Below are 16,608 nucleotides of genomic sequence, written 5' to 3' on the forward strand. Positions count from 1 at the left end.
TTTCACTCTCACTGCGTTTACATTGCCAAAGAGACGGTTTTACACACATAAATGTCTAAAAGTATGTATGTATTTATTTATGTATAGTACCGTCTCCATGCGCTTCCTGCTTTTCAAATGCAAAAGCTTTCGATTCGCCAACAAATACCCATACAGCTACACACACATATATTATATGTATGTATGTGTGCATATATAAATTTCTATGAATGTAGCATAATTATGCATGCAACTTCAGCTACGCGCAGTATTACATATTTCCACCTCACTATACAGCGCTTCTAACAACAACAAAATATGCTTTCGACGCTTTTCTCCCACTCAACTTCAGCACCGCAAGCCACGCTGCGTCGCGCCCGCTGTCACCTTTATGCATTACTTTTACTGCCTGCTTTGCTGCTACACTCCTTGTTGTTGTGGCGTGCGCATATTTTTTACCCTGCCTTAGTGTGTGTGTGTATGTATTTTGTTTATTTGTTGTTTTTGTGGTTGCATGCGGTGGCATTAGTTTTTCCGGTTGCTGCTGCTTTAGTGCGCTGAGCAGGCGCGCGCTGCAGACGTAGCTGTAATGTTGTGTGATACACAGTTAAAAGTACACGAAGTCACATAGCGGTAATACACGAATGCCAGACGGGTTCGTGTGCAAGCGCGCCGACTCGTATGCTTACTCGTCGACTATTGCAGTCGTTTGTTGTTAGTGGCGCTCGGCACGGCGCTTGTTGTTGTTTTTGTTAGTTGGCTCGTTAGTTTATGCGCTCACATGTGCTTTGTTTCTGTTTTTGTTTTTGTATTTGTATATGTTTTATCTTTTGCCGTTCATTCGCTCGCATCGGTGTGCCCCACTGTGCTTCGGTATGGGTGAGCTTTCATGCTTCTTTCGTTTCTGGTTGTTGGCTTTGTTGTTGCCGCCTATGAATGACTATTATGTATAGCAGCGGTATGTGTGTGTGTGGTTGAATAGTGTGCTAGCGCTAGCTCAGCTATTTGTTGTCGTCATCGCTCAACGCAGCAGCAGCAAATGTGGCAGCGGTCGTTGGCGGCAGCATTCGTTAGAGTTTTTGGCGCTTGTTGGCCGCTTTCTTCCATCTACTCCTTTCATTTCACTTTATTCCGTTCGTATGTACGCACGTTGGGCGCGGAGTAGCCAACCAACCAACCAGCCAGTCAGTCAGTCAGTTAGGCTAAATAAACAAACAAACGAAGCGCGAACAGTCGTCTAACGGTTGGTCGGTCGGTCATTTCTTGTACGCGCTATCCCCCTTGTGACCGCGCGCACAACATTAGAACTGTATTGTAACGTTGCGCCGGGCGCTCTCACTGCCGCGCGCCCATCTCTTTCGCTTGTGCGTGTTGTTGGCGGTAAAAGTTTTTCTCCGCGCTGTAAAAGCTGGATGAAAGTACCGTTGACTGCTGCTCCAACGCCAGCCGCCGCTCAAAGCAAGCGCTACGAACTCGATTTTTTAAAACTACATATGTACATACATGCATAGAAACATGTATGCATGAATGTGTGCGCTGTTTTCCAACTCTTCAGCGCGGCGCTGACTCTATGTGGCCAGTCGCAGCAGTAGTGACGTCGTGAACACAGACAAGTTTTCTTCGTAGCGGCATGCAATCGGTTTCATTTTGCCGCCAACTCTTTACCGTTGCGCGTCGCGGCAATTGTTGTTCGTCATAGTCGCGCCGAAATACCGTTACAAACGTTAAACGTTAACGCAATTAGCGTAAGCGCAGCCAGCTATTAGCCAACAGTGACGAGTCAAGAACAAACGTCGTCAGGTGGCAGCGCCAAAGAACTCGAGAACTTGAAAAGTAAAAGTCAAAGATTTATACGGTGTGTTGTTGTTGTTTTTTTTTACAGTGTGGTGTTATTTTGTTGGTGGTTTTTATTGTGTGGCACTGGTTGAATGCAAGAATAATTAATTAATAAGTGTTGCAATGCAAAATATTTACACGGATTATTAGTGGCGCTGAGATTTTTGGAATTGCGGTGGATTATATGGCAGCGAGCAGTGGTGAATAGTGATAAAAATTAAAAAAAAATTAAAGTGCAGTATATCAGCACATAAAGAAATATGATGCAAGATCAAAATAAGGAAACGGTTAGTTATGAAAAATTATTAAAAAAAAAAACAAGTTAAACATAATTGAATAATATTGAAAAAAATAAATAAATGTAAAGTAATTTTAAAATAATTAAAAGAAAAATAATTAAAAATTATTTAATAATACATAAGAAAATTAAAAAATAATTTAAAAAAATAAAAATAATTTAAAAATAAAATAATTATATAATTTAAAAAAAAGTGAAACAAAACTAAATAAAACGCTTTAAAATGGTTTTTGTTATTTTCATTAACTCAATATTTTAATAATAAGAAAAAGAAATAAATAATAAACTCAACAAAATTAAAATCAAAATCAAAAGTAAATTAGAGAATATGAGACAAAACACTAAAAAGAAATAAAATAAAAAATTATTTAAAAAAAATAAGAAATAATTAGAAAGCAAATTACAATTAGAACAAAATTTAATCGAAATGATTATAAAAAGTTAAAAAAAAATTATAAAAAAATAAAAATAATTTAGAAAAATTAAAAATAATTAGAAAGCAAATTACAATTGGAGCAAAATTCAATCGAAATTATTAGAAAAAGTTTAAAAAAAAATAAAATAAAAAATTATAATAAAAAAATTAAAAAAAAAAATAATTAGAAAGCTAATTACAATTAGAACAAAATTCAATCGAATTATTGATTATAAAAAGTTAAAAAAAAAAAATATATTATAAAAAATTAAAAAAATTAGAAAAATTAAGAATAATTAGAAAGAAAATTATAATTAGAACAAAATTCAATGGAAATGATTAGAAAAGGTTTAAAAAAATAAAATAAAAAATTATTAAAAAAAATAAAAATAATTTAGAAAAATTAAAAATAATTTAGAAAAATTAAAAATAATTAGAAACAATTAGAAAAATTTATTTTGAGCAGTTTAAATATGACAAAAATTATTGACTAAAGTATAATGAAATAATATGACAAGAAATAAATGAAAATAAAATTAGGGAATATTTAAAAAAGGTTAAATAAAACAAGAATGTAATTAAAAAAAAATTATTAATTTATTGAATTGCTAAAATTCTATAACATAAATTGATAAAGGAAAATAAAAGCATAAATCATGAAAATATTTTTTGAAAATATATAAATTTTCCCGAAATTTCGAAGTTAAAAATTTCATTCTAAAAAAGTACCTAAATCCATTAATTGTTTTTCTAAAATTAATAATAATCAATTTCGAGAAAATACTCTTGTATGTATATTATAAAAAGGCGAAAGAAAAATGAATTAAACAAAATTATATTATATTATACACTACAACTCCAACAAATTAAACGAAAACAGGCCAACCGGAAATCCGTACTCAGACAAATTGTTTGCCTTCATGTGCTTAGTTGTCGCATAACGGAAATACGGAAGCTGTCATCTACATATGTGACGATTGACAAACTTATGCGCTTGCCAAAAACAAAATTTGAAGAACATATTCTTGTTATAAGTAGTTGTTGTTGTGTTTAGGGGAAATTAAAAAAATAGGAAAACAAGGGGAGTGTAGTAAACGGAAGAAGTATTAACACAAAAACTGAGCAAAATATACCAAAGAAATATTTAAAACAAAATTAATAAAAATAATTTAAAAAAAGAATAAAAATTATTTAAAAAAAGAATAAAAATAATTTGTTAAAAAATATAATGAAAATAATAAATAATATATAAAAATTAAATAAGTAATAAAAATAAGAAAATAAATAATGAGTTAAAAGAAAATAGTAAAAATTTAAATTAAAAAAAAATAATAATTATAAAAATTAATAAGAATAATTTATTAAATCAAAATCTAATAAAAAATAATAATAATAAAAATAATTTATCAAAAAAAAAATTTTGAAAATAATTTATTAAAAAATATAATGAAAATAATAAATAATATATAAAAATTATGTAAGTAATAAAAACATGGAATTAATATTTAATAAATTAAAAAAAATAGTAAAAATTTAAAATAAAAAAAAAATAATTGCAAAAATTATTAAAAGTAATTTATTAAATCAAAAAATAATAGAAAATAGAAAAATAAAACAAAATCCAATTTCACAAAAAAAATAATAACAATAACTTAATTTTATAGAAAAAATTTATCCAAAAAATTGGAAATAAAACTAAAAGTAAAATACAAGTATTTAAAAAATATAGTAAAATAAATAGAAGCTAAACTAAAAAATTTAAAAAAATATATAGCTCTATATAATGTAACAACTAAACACAAGAAATGAGATTAAAAAAAAATTTTAATATTAATAAATTAAAAAAAAAGTAGTAATAATTTTAATATTAAATACTTTTTTTTTGTGCGCTAAACAATTTAAAAGTCTCACTTAAAGTATCTAAAAACAATTTTAAGCATAATTAAGCAAAGAAATATTAAAGACGAAGTTTTATTAATTTTGCATTGCAGTTACAAAATGTTGTCGTTGTTGCAAGGTGTCATCGCAGTGCCTAAAATAATGATTATTAAGATTTTTGCGTAGTGAAAATTAGATTTAAGTGGAGAAAAATAAAAAAAAAAATATTAAAAAAGGGCGATAATAAAAAATAGCAAATAAATTGGCTACGCCAATGGATTGAGAATGAATTAATGCAAAACAATTTATCAATTCAAAGTTAATACAAATAAAAAAAAAAAACAAAAAAGTAAAAAAAATACGAAAAAATTAAAAAAAAACAAAAAAAATTAACTAAAACATTAAATAAAAAAAATTAACAAAAAATTTAAAAACAAAATTTACCAAAAAAATTTTATTTAAATAAAAATCCTTTAAAGAAAAAGTAAAATTTTCTGAAAAAAATAATTTACATAAGAGAAATATACCATTACAAGCTGATGCAATTACATGTCAAAATTGCGTGGAATAATTGAAATTTGTGTTGCTCCCTCATTTGAGCGCAGCTAATTTTCCATAAAAGTGTTAGAAATATTTGCACGTGTGTGTGTTTGCTCAAAGGCATATATGCGCCATGGCGTTCGCTGCGCTTCTACAATATTCTATGCGGTCAACGATAAACAACAATCAACAAAATTTGTTGTTGTTTAATTTAGTTTTGATTTTTTTTTCGCCAACAACACTTGTGTTGCAACAGTTATTTTGTTGTTGTACGTTTTTTATGTTGCGGCGCTGCTTTGTTGCAATAGCAATTGCTCTTATATCAAATATACACAACGACATACAAATACTTTGCGGCACAAATACGAATTGTTCAAGCTTGGAATTTTGAAGTTGCATAATTTTGTTGTTTTTTTTATTTCGTTTTTGTTTTGCTTTGTTTTTCCGTCACGTCATATTCTCATGAATCATTGAACTCTGGCGAGGACGGGAATCATTATTTTTGAAAATAGTTATTATTTTGCTAGCATTATTATTATTTAAATAATTGAGTTGTATTGCCAAATAGTTTCTGAGGTTCGGTTAAAAAAAAATTATTTTTGAAATTTCAAAAAAACAAAAAAAAAATTATTTTGAAAAAAATAAAATTATTTAAAAAAAATATTATTTTTGAAACTTCAAAAAAAAAAACAAAAAAAAATTATTTTGAATAAATATATAATTTTTGAAATTTCAAAAATAAAAAATTATTTTGAAAAAGAAATGAAATTATTAAAAAAAAATATTATTTTTGTAAAAAAAGAATAACTTTAATATAAAAAAAGCTATTTAAAATAATTTTGAGAATTATTTATTTTTTTTGATTTTTTATATATTATATTATTATAATTAATTAAAAAATTAATTTTTCTACTCAAAGTTTTCGCATCGTAATTTAATTTTTTAAAACAAAACACACTAACTTTTGTGTAAACTTAATTTAAAATGTGGAAAATTTAATTTAATTAAAACAAACATTAAATTAAATTTATTCAAAATATTCTTTTTAATTTGCATTTAATTTTTCATATAAAAATTTTCGTAATTTTTTTTTTAATTAATTAATTTTTTTTAATTAATTAAATTTTCTAATTAAAAAAAAATTCACTACTTTTTGTTTCAACTTAATTTAAAATATTCACACTTTTACTTAATTAAAGCAAAAATTAATTAAAATTAATTAAAACAATTTTTAAATTTTTGTGTTTAATTTTCTATCTCATCTTCCAATAAAATTTTGTTGTTGTTGAAAACGTTTAATTTTTATACTTATAGGTTAGATTATTTTAATAAGAAAAAAATTATATATTAATTAAAATTCAGTTTTACTAATAATTTAGTTAATTATAAAATTATAAGTTCAATTTATAATTAATAATTCATCACAGCACTTCGAAGTTCCAACCAAGAACATTTTAGTCAAACATTTTTGAACCGAAAATTTTAATTTTTAAATCTAAACACCACAGAAATTGAATATAATTTCATAGCTTTAACCAAAAGTGTAATTACAACAACATTTAACTTCACAAAGAAAACGAAACAAATCATTTTTCCGTTACAACAATTTTTCGAAGTGAATTTTTCGACGAAATAACAACAAATTTATGATAAAACAACTGCAAAAACGAAAATAGAATATGAAAAGTTTACAGTGAAAACACCCAACCCGTTTTGAATCCGTCCTACGTCCCAATTGTAGTAAAAATTTTACAAAATAAAACCGAGGGAAGTGAAAAGACTGCATTTTACAAGCATTTTCTGCAAGAAAAAACCCAAAGACATTCAAAAGCGCTCAAGCCAACTTTTGTGCTGAGAGCATATGCTGCAAATACTTACGAAGCTTTCGGAATATTCCAGAATTTTCACAAGTTTTGTGCGCGTTAAAGTACTTTACTGAGCGACACTCGTGCATTGCCATTGCCGAGAAAAGTGAGTTGAGTGCATTCGTTAGCAGCAAATCGTGCACTCAAACGACATTTAGAGAAGAACGAGACAAATCGTTGAAACGATTTTGCATTTTTATACGTATTACAATAAAAAAAATTAAGAAGATCTTTATATGCAAAGTGTAAGACTGAAAAAATACTTTAACAGAAAAGTGCATTTCATAGGCAGAAAATAAGTGCAATTCTCACATTAAGCATATATAGTTATAAACGGTAGACAGTAAGCGCTAGAAATGGTTATAGTGCAATAATAAAAACTTTTCGCGAAATATTGCTTTGCATTGAAGGCATTTGTGCGCAGAAAAGTATTTAAAACATTATTTAAAATACATGAAATACTAACACATAACCTCAAATAAATTATACTTGAAACGAATCATTCGTGAGCATTACAAAAAAAACGAGAACTTAACGGTAAATAAAAGTAACGCAACAGAGCAAAATAATAAACACATTCCACTCAGCGAGAGGTAGAGAGTGTGTGTGTGTTCAAAAGAGCGAAAGCTTTATTTGAGTGCTATTAATGCAGCAAGTGTGTGTGTGCGAAAGAGAAGGGAAGCGTGTGAGTGCATCGCAAGGAAAGCGAAAGTGCAACACAGATAAAATGTATAAATCAAAGTAACTTAACGGCAAATAATGCAGAAAATAAAGTCAAACGTTTTCGTACAATGAGCCGTTACCAGCAAAAGTTTTGAAAAATGTTAAGACTGAATAAATAATAAATGTACTTTTTTCAAACTATTCTGTGTGTAACTGAAAACAATATGCTGATTGCTAGTTTTTTCATAAATGTGTTGAGAATTTCAAGTGCAAAAATGTGTTGGAGGTAAAGTAAATTTAAAGTTTAAAATAGAAATGCTGAAAGTTTTTAGGTGAAGAAAAAATTGAATGAATTAAAAAAAATGTATAGATTTTTTCAAAAACTTCTTTTAATTAATTGTCAAAATATTGATAATTAAAAAATATCTACAAAATTAAAAATTTAAATCTTTTTCTTTAAATTTCGAAACAATTTCATAAAACAAAAAATTAAAGATATAATTTTAAAATTAAAAAAATTAATTTATAAAATTTAATTTATAATTAATTTATAATTTAAATTTTTTTTTTACAAAATTTTCAAATTGATTAAATTTAAAAATTCAAAAAAAAATTAATTAAAAAAAATTTAATTTATAATTAATTTATAATTTAATTTTTTTTTAATTCTCAAATTAAAAAAAAATTAAAAAAAATTAAAAAAAAATGTAATTTAAATAATTTCTTCATAGTTCAGAAGTTTTTTGGTAAATATAAAAATAGCTATGATAGCTTACAGAAAGAAAAAAATATGATTTAAAACCTATTTTTTGTAGCAAACTCCTTTATAAAAGTCTATTTATAATAAATTAATGCAGGTCAGCAAGTGGTAGATTGAATTTTGCAAAAAATCCTAACCTCAAAATCTCAACACGCAGCAAATAAATAAATTAATAAATCAGCGCCTGACCAAAACTGCCTTAAAAATATATTGTCGCCGCTTGTGAGTGTAACAAAAATAAAATAAAAAATAAAAAACACTGTAGTAACCAAATATTTGAAAAACAATATTAAAAAAACTTCAAAACTAAGCAAAATCTTAATATCGCGCGCTTAAACACAAATCCTTCGAAATGTTCTCCACATTGCTGTGTTATCCCACTTAAAAATGACGCCGCAGACGTCAAGCAACTCTTCACAGCATGTTGCGCAACATGCCTGCAGTCGCGCAGCATTTTTCTCGTACCAAATTTAACTCTTTAAATAAACATAAAGTTTAGCAAACAGAAACAAAACACAACCAACTCCAATGAATGCCAACCAATTGGCGTCGGAGGTGGCAGCGAGAACAGCGAACACAATTGGCAACACTAACAACAATAGCAGCAGCAGCAGCAACACAGTTAATGACACCGGCAACACAGATGTTGCAAACGAATCCATGAATCTAAGTGTTTTGGGTGGGAAACATGAAAAGATCGCGAAGCATTTGAAAAGTGTCGCGGCTGGTAAAGCGGATGTGAATGATGAAGGCAGCAATTGTGGCGCTGCTGGTGGCAACAACAACAATAATGGCAAAAGCGGAAGTTATGAACCGAAGCAGAATGGACAATATAGGGAAAGTGATGGGCGCTTAGATGGCAGGGAGACGCCAATTAAAAGCTGGCAACCGCAGGAGCGCGAACAAAGCAAACAACAACAACAGCCACAACATCACCGCGTCAATGGCGAAAAGTCAGCTACAGCGCCTGGTTATAACAGCAATAGCAGCAATAGCAACAGTAACAGCGGCAGTGGAAATGGCAATGGCAGCGCTAGTAAGCGCGAAAGTAACGCGGATACGCCTGCCGCGCGCAAGCAACGCCACGAGGAGGACGCGGATGAGGCGGCGCATGAAAGCGCACGAGAACGCGCTGCATCCAACAATGACGAGGGCGATTTCGAGCACCTGCACACTGCGACCATTATAAAAACGCCGCTCAATAAGACGCTGCTGAAGCGCTGCAGCAGCTATAGTGCGCTGGGATGTGGCAGCAATAGCGGAAGTGGAAATGGTAGTGGCAGCAATGGCAATGGCAGCGGTAATGGGCAGGGGTATGGTAACGCCAACACTGCCGCCGCTAGTGCATATGATAATGCGCCCTGCTGCGCGGCCGGCAACGAGACTGCGCTCAATTGCAGCGGCAGGGATGAGCGCGAGCGCGAACGCGAACAGGACAAGCAGCAAGCAAACGCCGAGCAGGCGTCTTTTAATGGCGGTGATGAGTGTGGCTCGCCGCAGCATAGCCCCTCGACGTCAGCGTGCGGCTTCGCGCATAAAATGCCAGCAACGCCGGCAACAACAACTGCTGGAGGTAGTGGCGCTGGCGATAGCAATGCAGCGAAATGTAGCAAGTGCAACAACAATAATAACATACATTACAACAATTACAATTGTTACTATCGCAAAAAGTCGCGCATGCCGATTTGCCGTTAGTATAACAACAAATATTTTTTATAGAATTTTTATATTAATATTTATTTTGTCACAGCACAATTTACCTTAACAGCAATTGGCAACGCTATTTTTTCAAATTGGCAAGAAAATTATGCAAAATCGTTTTTTTTTTTAACAAAATTTACCAACAAATTTCGACAGTGCTACACAAAAATTAAACCACCAACAAAAAATTACGAAATTTTTTTCTAAAAAAACGACAAAAATTTTATATTGTCATTTTTTTAGTGGCAGAAATTGAAAAAAAAAATTAAAAAAATTGAAAAATTATTTCTAAAAAAATGTTTTATTTAATATTTTTTTTTTCAAATTAATTAATAATATTTTAATTATTTAATAATTCAAAAATTTATTAATTAATTAAAAAACTGTTTCAAAAGTGAAATAAAAAAAATATTTAGAAAATTTAATTTGAAATTTAATTATTAAATTAACCAAAATTTTTTATAAACTAAAATTTTAGAAAAAAATTAATAGTACAAATTTACAAACAATATATTTAAAAAAAATAAGTATAATAAACAACACTGTGCAACAAAAAATTGTACACACTCCCAATTGGCATTAAAATTTTGGAACAAAACTACAAAAACATGCAACTAAATTGAGGGAGCACTGTGACTGCGACATACACCTTGAAAATTTACCGAATTTGGCAAAATTGGTCGAAATTTTAGCAACAAAATTATGACGTCCATAGGTAAATTGGCAAAAAAACTAATTGATTTTATTTAAAATAATTTATTTTTTTTTTGGTATATGACTACTTTATATAGTATTCATTAGTTTTATATAGACATTTTATATATAAAAATATGTATATTAATTTTACAGCTAAAAACTATCGAAAAATATTCATAACATATTCTCAATTATAAAACTTAAAATTTCTTGTAATACTGTCTATGAAAGCTTTGCTTAGTTTTTGCTGAGTGAAATGGTATGATTGCGAATTATAGACTTTTATGTCTGCTACTGAGCTTTTTTTCCAAAAGTGAAAGCTTTTATTATACTTTCAAATTTTCAGAGTTGGAGGAAAGCCCGGGGTGTCATTTGCTTTGAGCTTTGATACTAAGCTTTTTCTTAAAAGTGAAAGCTTTTATGACATTTGGAAGCTTTCAATGTTATGCGAAAACTATACTATACTATATCCGATTTCAGACCTGTTAGTCTACATTTCTTTAGTTTTCTTTTAAATTGACCCAGTTTTAGCTTTTTTACTTAGCTTTTTCTCAAATATGAAAGCTTTTATGAAACCATTGAGCTTTCAAATTTATTTGAAAACTCATTATTTGCCCAGAAGCAGGTTTTCGTTTCTATTAATGGATGTTTTCTGTACAGCTAGTATATACATACATATAAACATATGTATATTTTGGCTTGCGTCTAGTTATGAACTACTTTCATTTGAAGCAATACAAATATTTTTTCATTGACTTTTTGATTTTTACACATGATGTATCGTCAACTAACCCTAAACTAGTGAATTTAGTGTCAAACACGTACTAGTTGTTTTTGGACTAGTTTGTAACTAGTCCACGGTTTTAGCGAATATTAACATTTTATGTATTAATTTATAGGAAAATTTGTTTTTACTAGGGAAAATTTTAAATTTCAAAAATTTGTTTAAACTTTATACGTTTTTCGGTATAATTTACATAAATATGTATGTAAGTATTTCTTGAGAAAGTTGCATAAATCAAAGGAGCGTCCGTATGTACGTACATATATGTAAAGAGACTGTCGAAATTTGATCATCTTCGACAAATTTTTCCAATACTGTACTGTGCCATAAATTTCCACATTACTCTTAGCTCGAATACATACGTATGTACATACATATACTTAAATACATAGGTATAGTTACATTAGCTTAAGCGTAATATACTCTCTCATGTATTTATTTTCACACTAAAATTATTTATCTAGTGTTATAATTCCCGAAGTCCAACTATAAGGTATGCATGCGTGTATGGATTTATGTATTTACATATATACTCTTTTACATAACTAAAAATATGTCTATACGCGTCTTCGCTCGCTATACTGTCTATTAACGCAATAAATATTCCGTACTCATATATTTATATAGTTGTACATATGTATGTATGTATGTACGCTGACGCTGCGACGTTGCGCGCGTTGTTGTTGCGCACTGAAGTATTTTTAAAATTTGACCTATTTTCATTATCAAGCGCAAGATTATTCTAAACAATAAAAACAACAAATTACGTACATATATGTGCATATACACATACATATATAGCTATACGCACACGCGCAAAACGCCGCGACTGCTGGCTGTACAAGCGCTATGCCTGTGCCGTCAATGTGAACGCACTGAGCGTCGCGCTGTGGCAGGCCTATAATGAGGGGCTAAAATAAATAATAGAAAAAATATTTTGGATTTTTTGTTGTTGTACAGCAAAAGCGCTGCAGTTTAGTAAGCTTTTGCTTATTTTTTTTTGGACACATAGAGCGCAGCACGCCAAGTACAAGCGCATACGCATATTCGTCTAAATTAACGCCGCAGCGCGCGCAGCGCTTTGACATTTATGTTTGGCTGTATATACTTGTAGTATATCACTGAGCGTGTGTCAATGCAAGAGAGCGCAAGATATTTGAGAAAATTAGATAGCGCGGCGGCGTATAATTGAGTAGGCAGTAAATTGGCGAGCGCCGGGAGTTATGTTCATTCAAGACGATATATGTATAGGCACATATGTACTTACATTGTTGCATATATAATATTATTTATGTAGATATATTTATTTTCTACATATGCATATGTACATAACGGTATTAGCCGAGCTCTGCCGGATAGCGCATGTCCAACTGTATGAAGTGTGCATAAGTTCAAAAAGTATATATATGTACATATGTAAGAACTGTACAGCTAGTACATATATGTATGTATTTACATGTAGTTTTGGCTTGCGACTAGTTATGAACTACTTACATTTGAACCAATACACATTTCTTTTTCTTTTTTTAATAAAATTTTTGATGTCTACACATTTTTAGTGCTAACTTACTCAAAACTGTTGACTTTAGTGTCATAAAAGTGCTAGTTGTTTTTGGACTATTTTGTAACTAGTTGACGATTTTAGCTAGTCTTGTCATTTTACATTTGAATTTGTATAAATATGTATTAAAATTTTTTTAAACCAAATATGGTGACCTTGACGTCAAAAGCGTACTAGTTGTTTTTGGACTAGTTTCTATCTAGTCGATAATTTCAGCTAGTTTTCTCATTTTATATCGTAATCTGTATAAATATACATATTTTTAAATTTTTTATTCAAAATTGGTGTCAAAAACGTGCTAGTTGTTTTTGGACAAGTTTGTGACTAGTCGCCGATTTTAGCTAGTTTTGTAAATTTACTCATAAATTTGTACAAATATGCATATTTTTTTAACTTTTTTTATTCAAAACTGGTGATTCTGGTGTCAAAAAATGCTAGTTGTTTTAGGACTAGTTTGTAACTAGTCGACGATTTTAGCTAGTTTTGTAAATTTACGTATTAATTTGTACAAATATGCATTTTTTTTTAATTTTTAACCAAAACTGGTGACTTTAATGCTAGTTATTTTTGGACTAGTTTGTAACTAGTCGTTGATTTTAGCTACTTTTGCCATTTTATATATTATTTTGTACAAATATGATTTTTTTTTTAATTTTTAACCAAAACTGGTGACTATAAATCTAGTTGTTTGTGGACTAGTTTGTAACTAGTTACCGATTTTAGCTAGTTTTTTTATTTTATTAATTTCTAGGAAATTTTATTTTCACTCGGGAAAAATTTAAATTTTAAAGTTTTGCTATATGCGTATAAAAATGCATAAATTAAACATATGGAACGAAATACACTACTTAGTGCACTGCAAAGGGCAGCTGAGGATTGTCATTTAACGCAGCAAAAATAACATTCATCAAATATATGATTTATAATAATACATATGTATGTATGTATGTATGCATATGTACGCACAAGTATATACAAGTATGTATGCATATTCATGCAACTAAGTTTAGACGCAGTCTGCTCGTCTAATTTAAGGAAATTATGAAAAATAAGATTTTGATTTATGCACCGAAAATATAAGCGCTCAGTTATGTATACATATCTATGTACATGCATATATGTATGTAAATATGTGTGTCTGCTTATGTGCGCCGTGTGTGCTTGTGTGTCACCCAACTTCTATGCACGCATGGTGGCGTTTATTTGTTCTTGCTATTCCATTTATTTTCAATATTTTGGTGACTGTTGTTATTGTTTTTGTGTGTGCCTTTGCTCCAGAAAAGTATGTCAACGTTGAGTTAACATTTCTATTTTCTGAGTTTTTTCTCAATTATATATTTTCGGCAGACAAAAAATACCACACACAGTTTGGATGTGTTGAGTGTGTAAGCAAATACACATACTTACATACTATATATGTGTAAACATACATATGTGGGCATATACAAATTTTTACTATTCCGATAGTTTTTTTTTTTTATCTTTAATTTTTGCCAATTTGATGTTAATTGTATGTATGGTTTAAATTTAATGAAGGAAAACTTTTTTGATAAGCTAAATTATTATAAATCATGAAGTGCTGAGTCGATTTAGCCATGTTCATCTGACTGTATGTCTATAAGTATACATATACGCAAACTAGTCCCTCAGCAGCCTTTGAGATATCGATATAAAATTTTGCACACGTCCTTTTCTCAGCTGTTCCTTAGAAGCTGCTCATTTGTCTGAAGCGCCGATATCAATATAGCGTATAGCATAAAGCTACCATAGAAACTGAACCATCAAACTCAAGCTCTTGTTTGAAAAACTTTTTTATTTGACGAGATATCTTCACGAAATGTGGTACGCATTATTATCTAAGGTAGTGGTACAAGCTTCGCACAAATTGTTCAGATCGAACCACTATAGCATCCAGCCATAGAAACTGAACAACAAAATCATAAAAAAGAGCTTTTTTAGTATGAAAAATGCAGCTGTGAAGGGTATTATTTGTATGCAAAACTTTTTTATTTGTGAAGGGTATTATAGTTTCAGTGCAAAGGAAAAAAATTTTTGTTTTTTTTTGTATATTTTTTGGTTTAACTTTTTTCGACTTTATGATTTTTTAACTAAATTTCGTCTTTTGAATTTTATCTTGCTACTGTTTTGGCCCCCCAAAATATTACTTACAACTTCCCACTACTATGTATATCAATATTTGTTTCTCTTTAATATTTCTTTCTCAACGCTTTCTTTCACTTTCTTGCTACTTAATTCTTTATCATTTTTGACTTTTCTCTTTATGTTTCTATTTCATCAACTTTTTTCCGTGTTTGTCTTTGCCACCTTTGCTGCAAACGCTTTGTTGATGTTGTTGCATTTGTTGTTGGCCAAAAAATTTCTACTCATTCATCAAATTTGAATTTCTTTAATCGTCAATTTGTATGTGCCATAAGCGCAAGCGCACACATAACACTATATAAAAACAGCTATGTATGTAAATATAATACATACATATGTACATGTACAAACATACATACATATATACATAGGTATATATTTGCATATCTGTCAGCTTTTGAAGTGTTTGTACAATTGTTAATTGTCTGTCTGTTTGCTTGTAACATTTTGTGCAGTCCAAAATATTTCTCCCTTTTGTTTTTGTTACTTTCTGTTATTATACACACACTTTCACACTTATGCAAGTTTTTGTCTATTTTCGCTTTAGTTATATTTCAGGCAGCATATTGGGAAAGTTTCTTTTAATAAAAATTCAAATTTTCCTTGACAAGTTCATTCACCTTTTTATGCTTTGTTAATTCAGAGCTGAGCTTGAAAAATTGAAATTTATGCATACACCTAGGCATATGTACATAGGTGTGCATAGACGTGTATAAATGTTTTGATACAATTAATTGTACATGTTGTTAATTTCATGTAAATTTTAAAAACAAATTTTAAACAATTTTTAATTTTTTTTTAATAATGGAAAAATATGTAAAAAAAAATTATTTATTATAAAAAATAAAAAAAATTTATTTATTACAAAATTAAAAAAATTAATAAGTATCAAAAATTTAAAAAAATTTAGTAATTATAGAAATAAAAAAACTTTAGTAAATAAAAAAATTAATAAAAAATTTTATAAAAAAAATATTAAAAATTCAATTTAATAATTAAAAAATTAAAAAAAAATTATAATTAAAAAAAAATATGTTAAAAAATTAAAAAAAAATAATAATAAAAGAAAATAAAAAAAACAAAAATAAAATAAAAAAAAAAAAATTTTAATAAAAAATTTTTTTAAAAAAAATTAAAAAATTTATAAACTAAAAATATTACAAATTTAATTTAATAATTAAAAAATTAAAAAATTTGAATAGACATAAAAATTAAAAAAAAAAAATATAATTAATGAAAAAATTGAATATGTTAAAAAAATTAAAAAAATAATAATTAAAAAAAGATTAATAAGAAAAAGAAATTTTTCAAATAAAACAACTTAAATATTTTTTGTTAAATTTTTTTTTAAGAAATAATTTTTTTAAACTTTTGTTTAAGTAAAAAAAATTTATAAACAAAAAATATTAAAAATTCAATTTAATAATTAAAAATTAAAAAAAAAATAAATAGACATAAAATTAAAAAAAAAA

The 16,608-nt window shown here is 28.5% G+C and overlaps 1 protein-coding gene across 4 annotated transcripts in view; it reads left to right on the forward strand.

The window, feature by feature from the left end:
• The first annotated feature begins 806 nt into the window (after positions 1 to 806).
• The window catches only part of LOC105228582 (hormone receptor 4), a 38,391-nt gene continuing 22,589 nt past the window's right edge, over positions 807 to 16,608 (forward strand). For 2 of the 4 annotated variants that reach the window (XM_049455601.1, XM_049455604.1), the window contains exons 1-3: positions 807 to 1,834; positions 6,455 to 7,760; positions 8,332 to 9,924. In XM_049455601.1, the coding sequence (XP_049311558.1) occupies positions 8,763 to 9,924 (1,162 nt within the window). In that variant the 5' untranslated portion in view covers positions 807 to 1,834; positions 6,455 to 7,760; positions 8,332 to 8,762. The remainder of the gene's footprint in view (positions 1,835 to 6,454; positions 7,761 to 8,331; positions 9,925 to 16,608) is intronic. The other 2 variants (XM_049455603.1, XM_049455602.1) reach the window with 2 other exon arrangements.

The sequence above is a fragment of the Bactrocera dorsalis genome, chromosome 4, assembly GCF_023373825.1.
Source record: "Bactrocera dorsalis isolate Fly_Bdor chromosome 4, ASM2337382v1, whole genome shotgun sequence".
Lineage (NCBI taxonomy): Eukaryota > Metazoa > Arthropoda > Insecta > Diptera > Tephritidae > Bactrocera > Bactrocera dorsalis.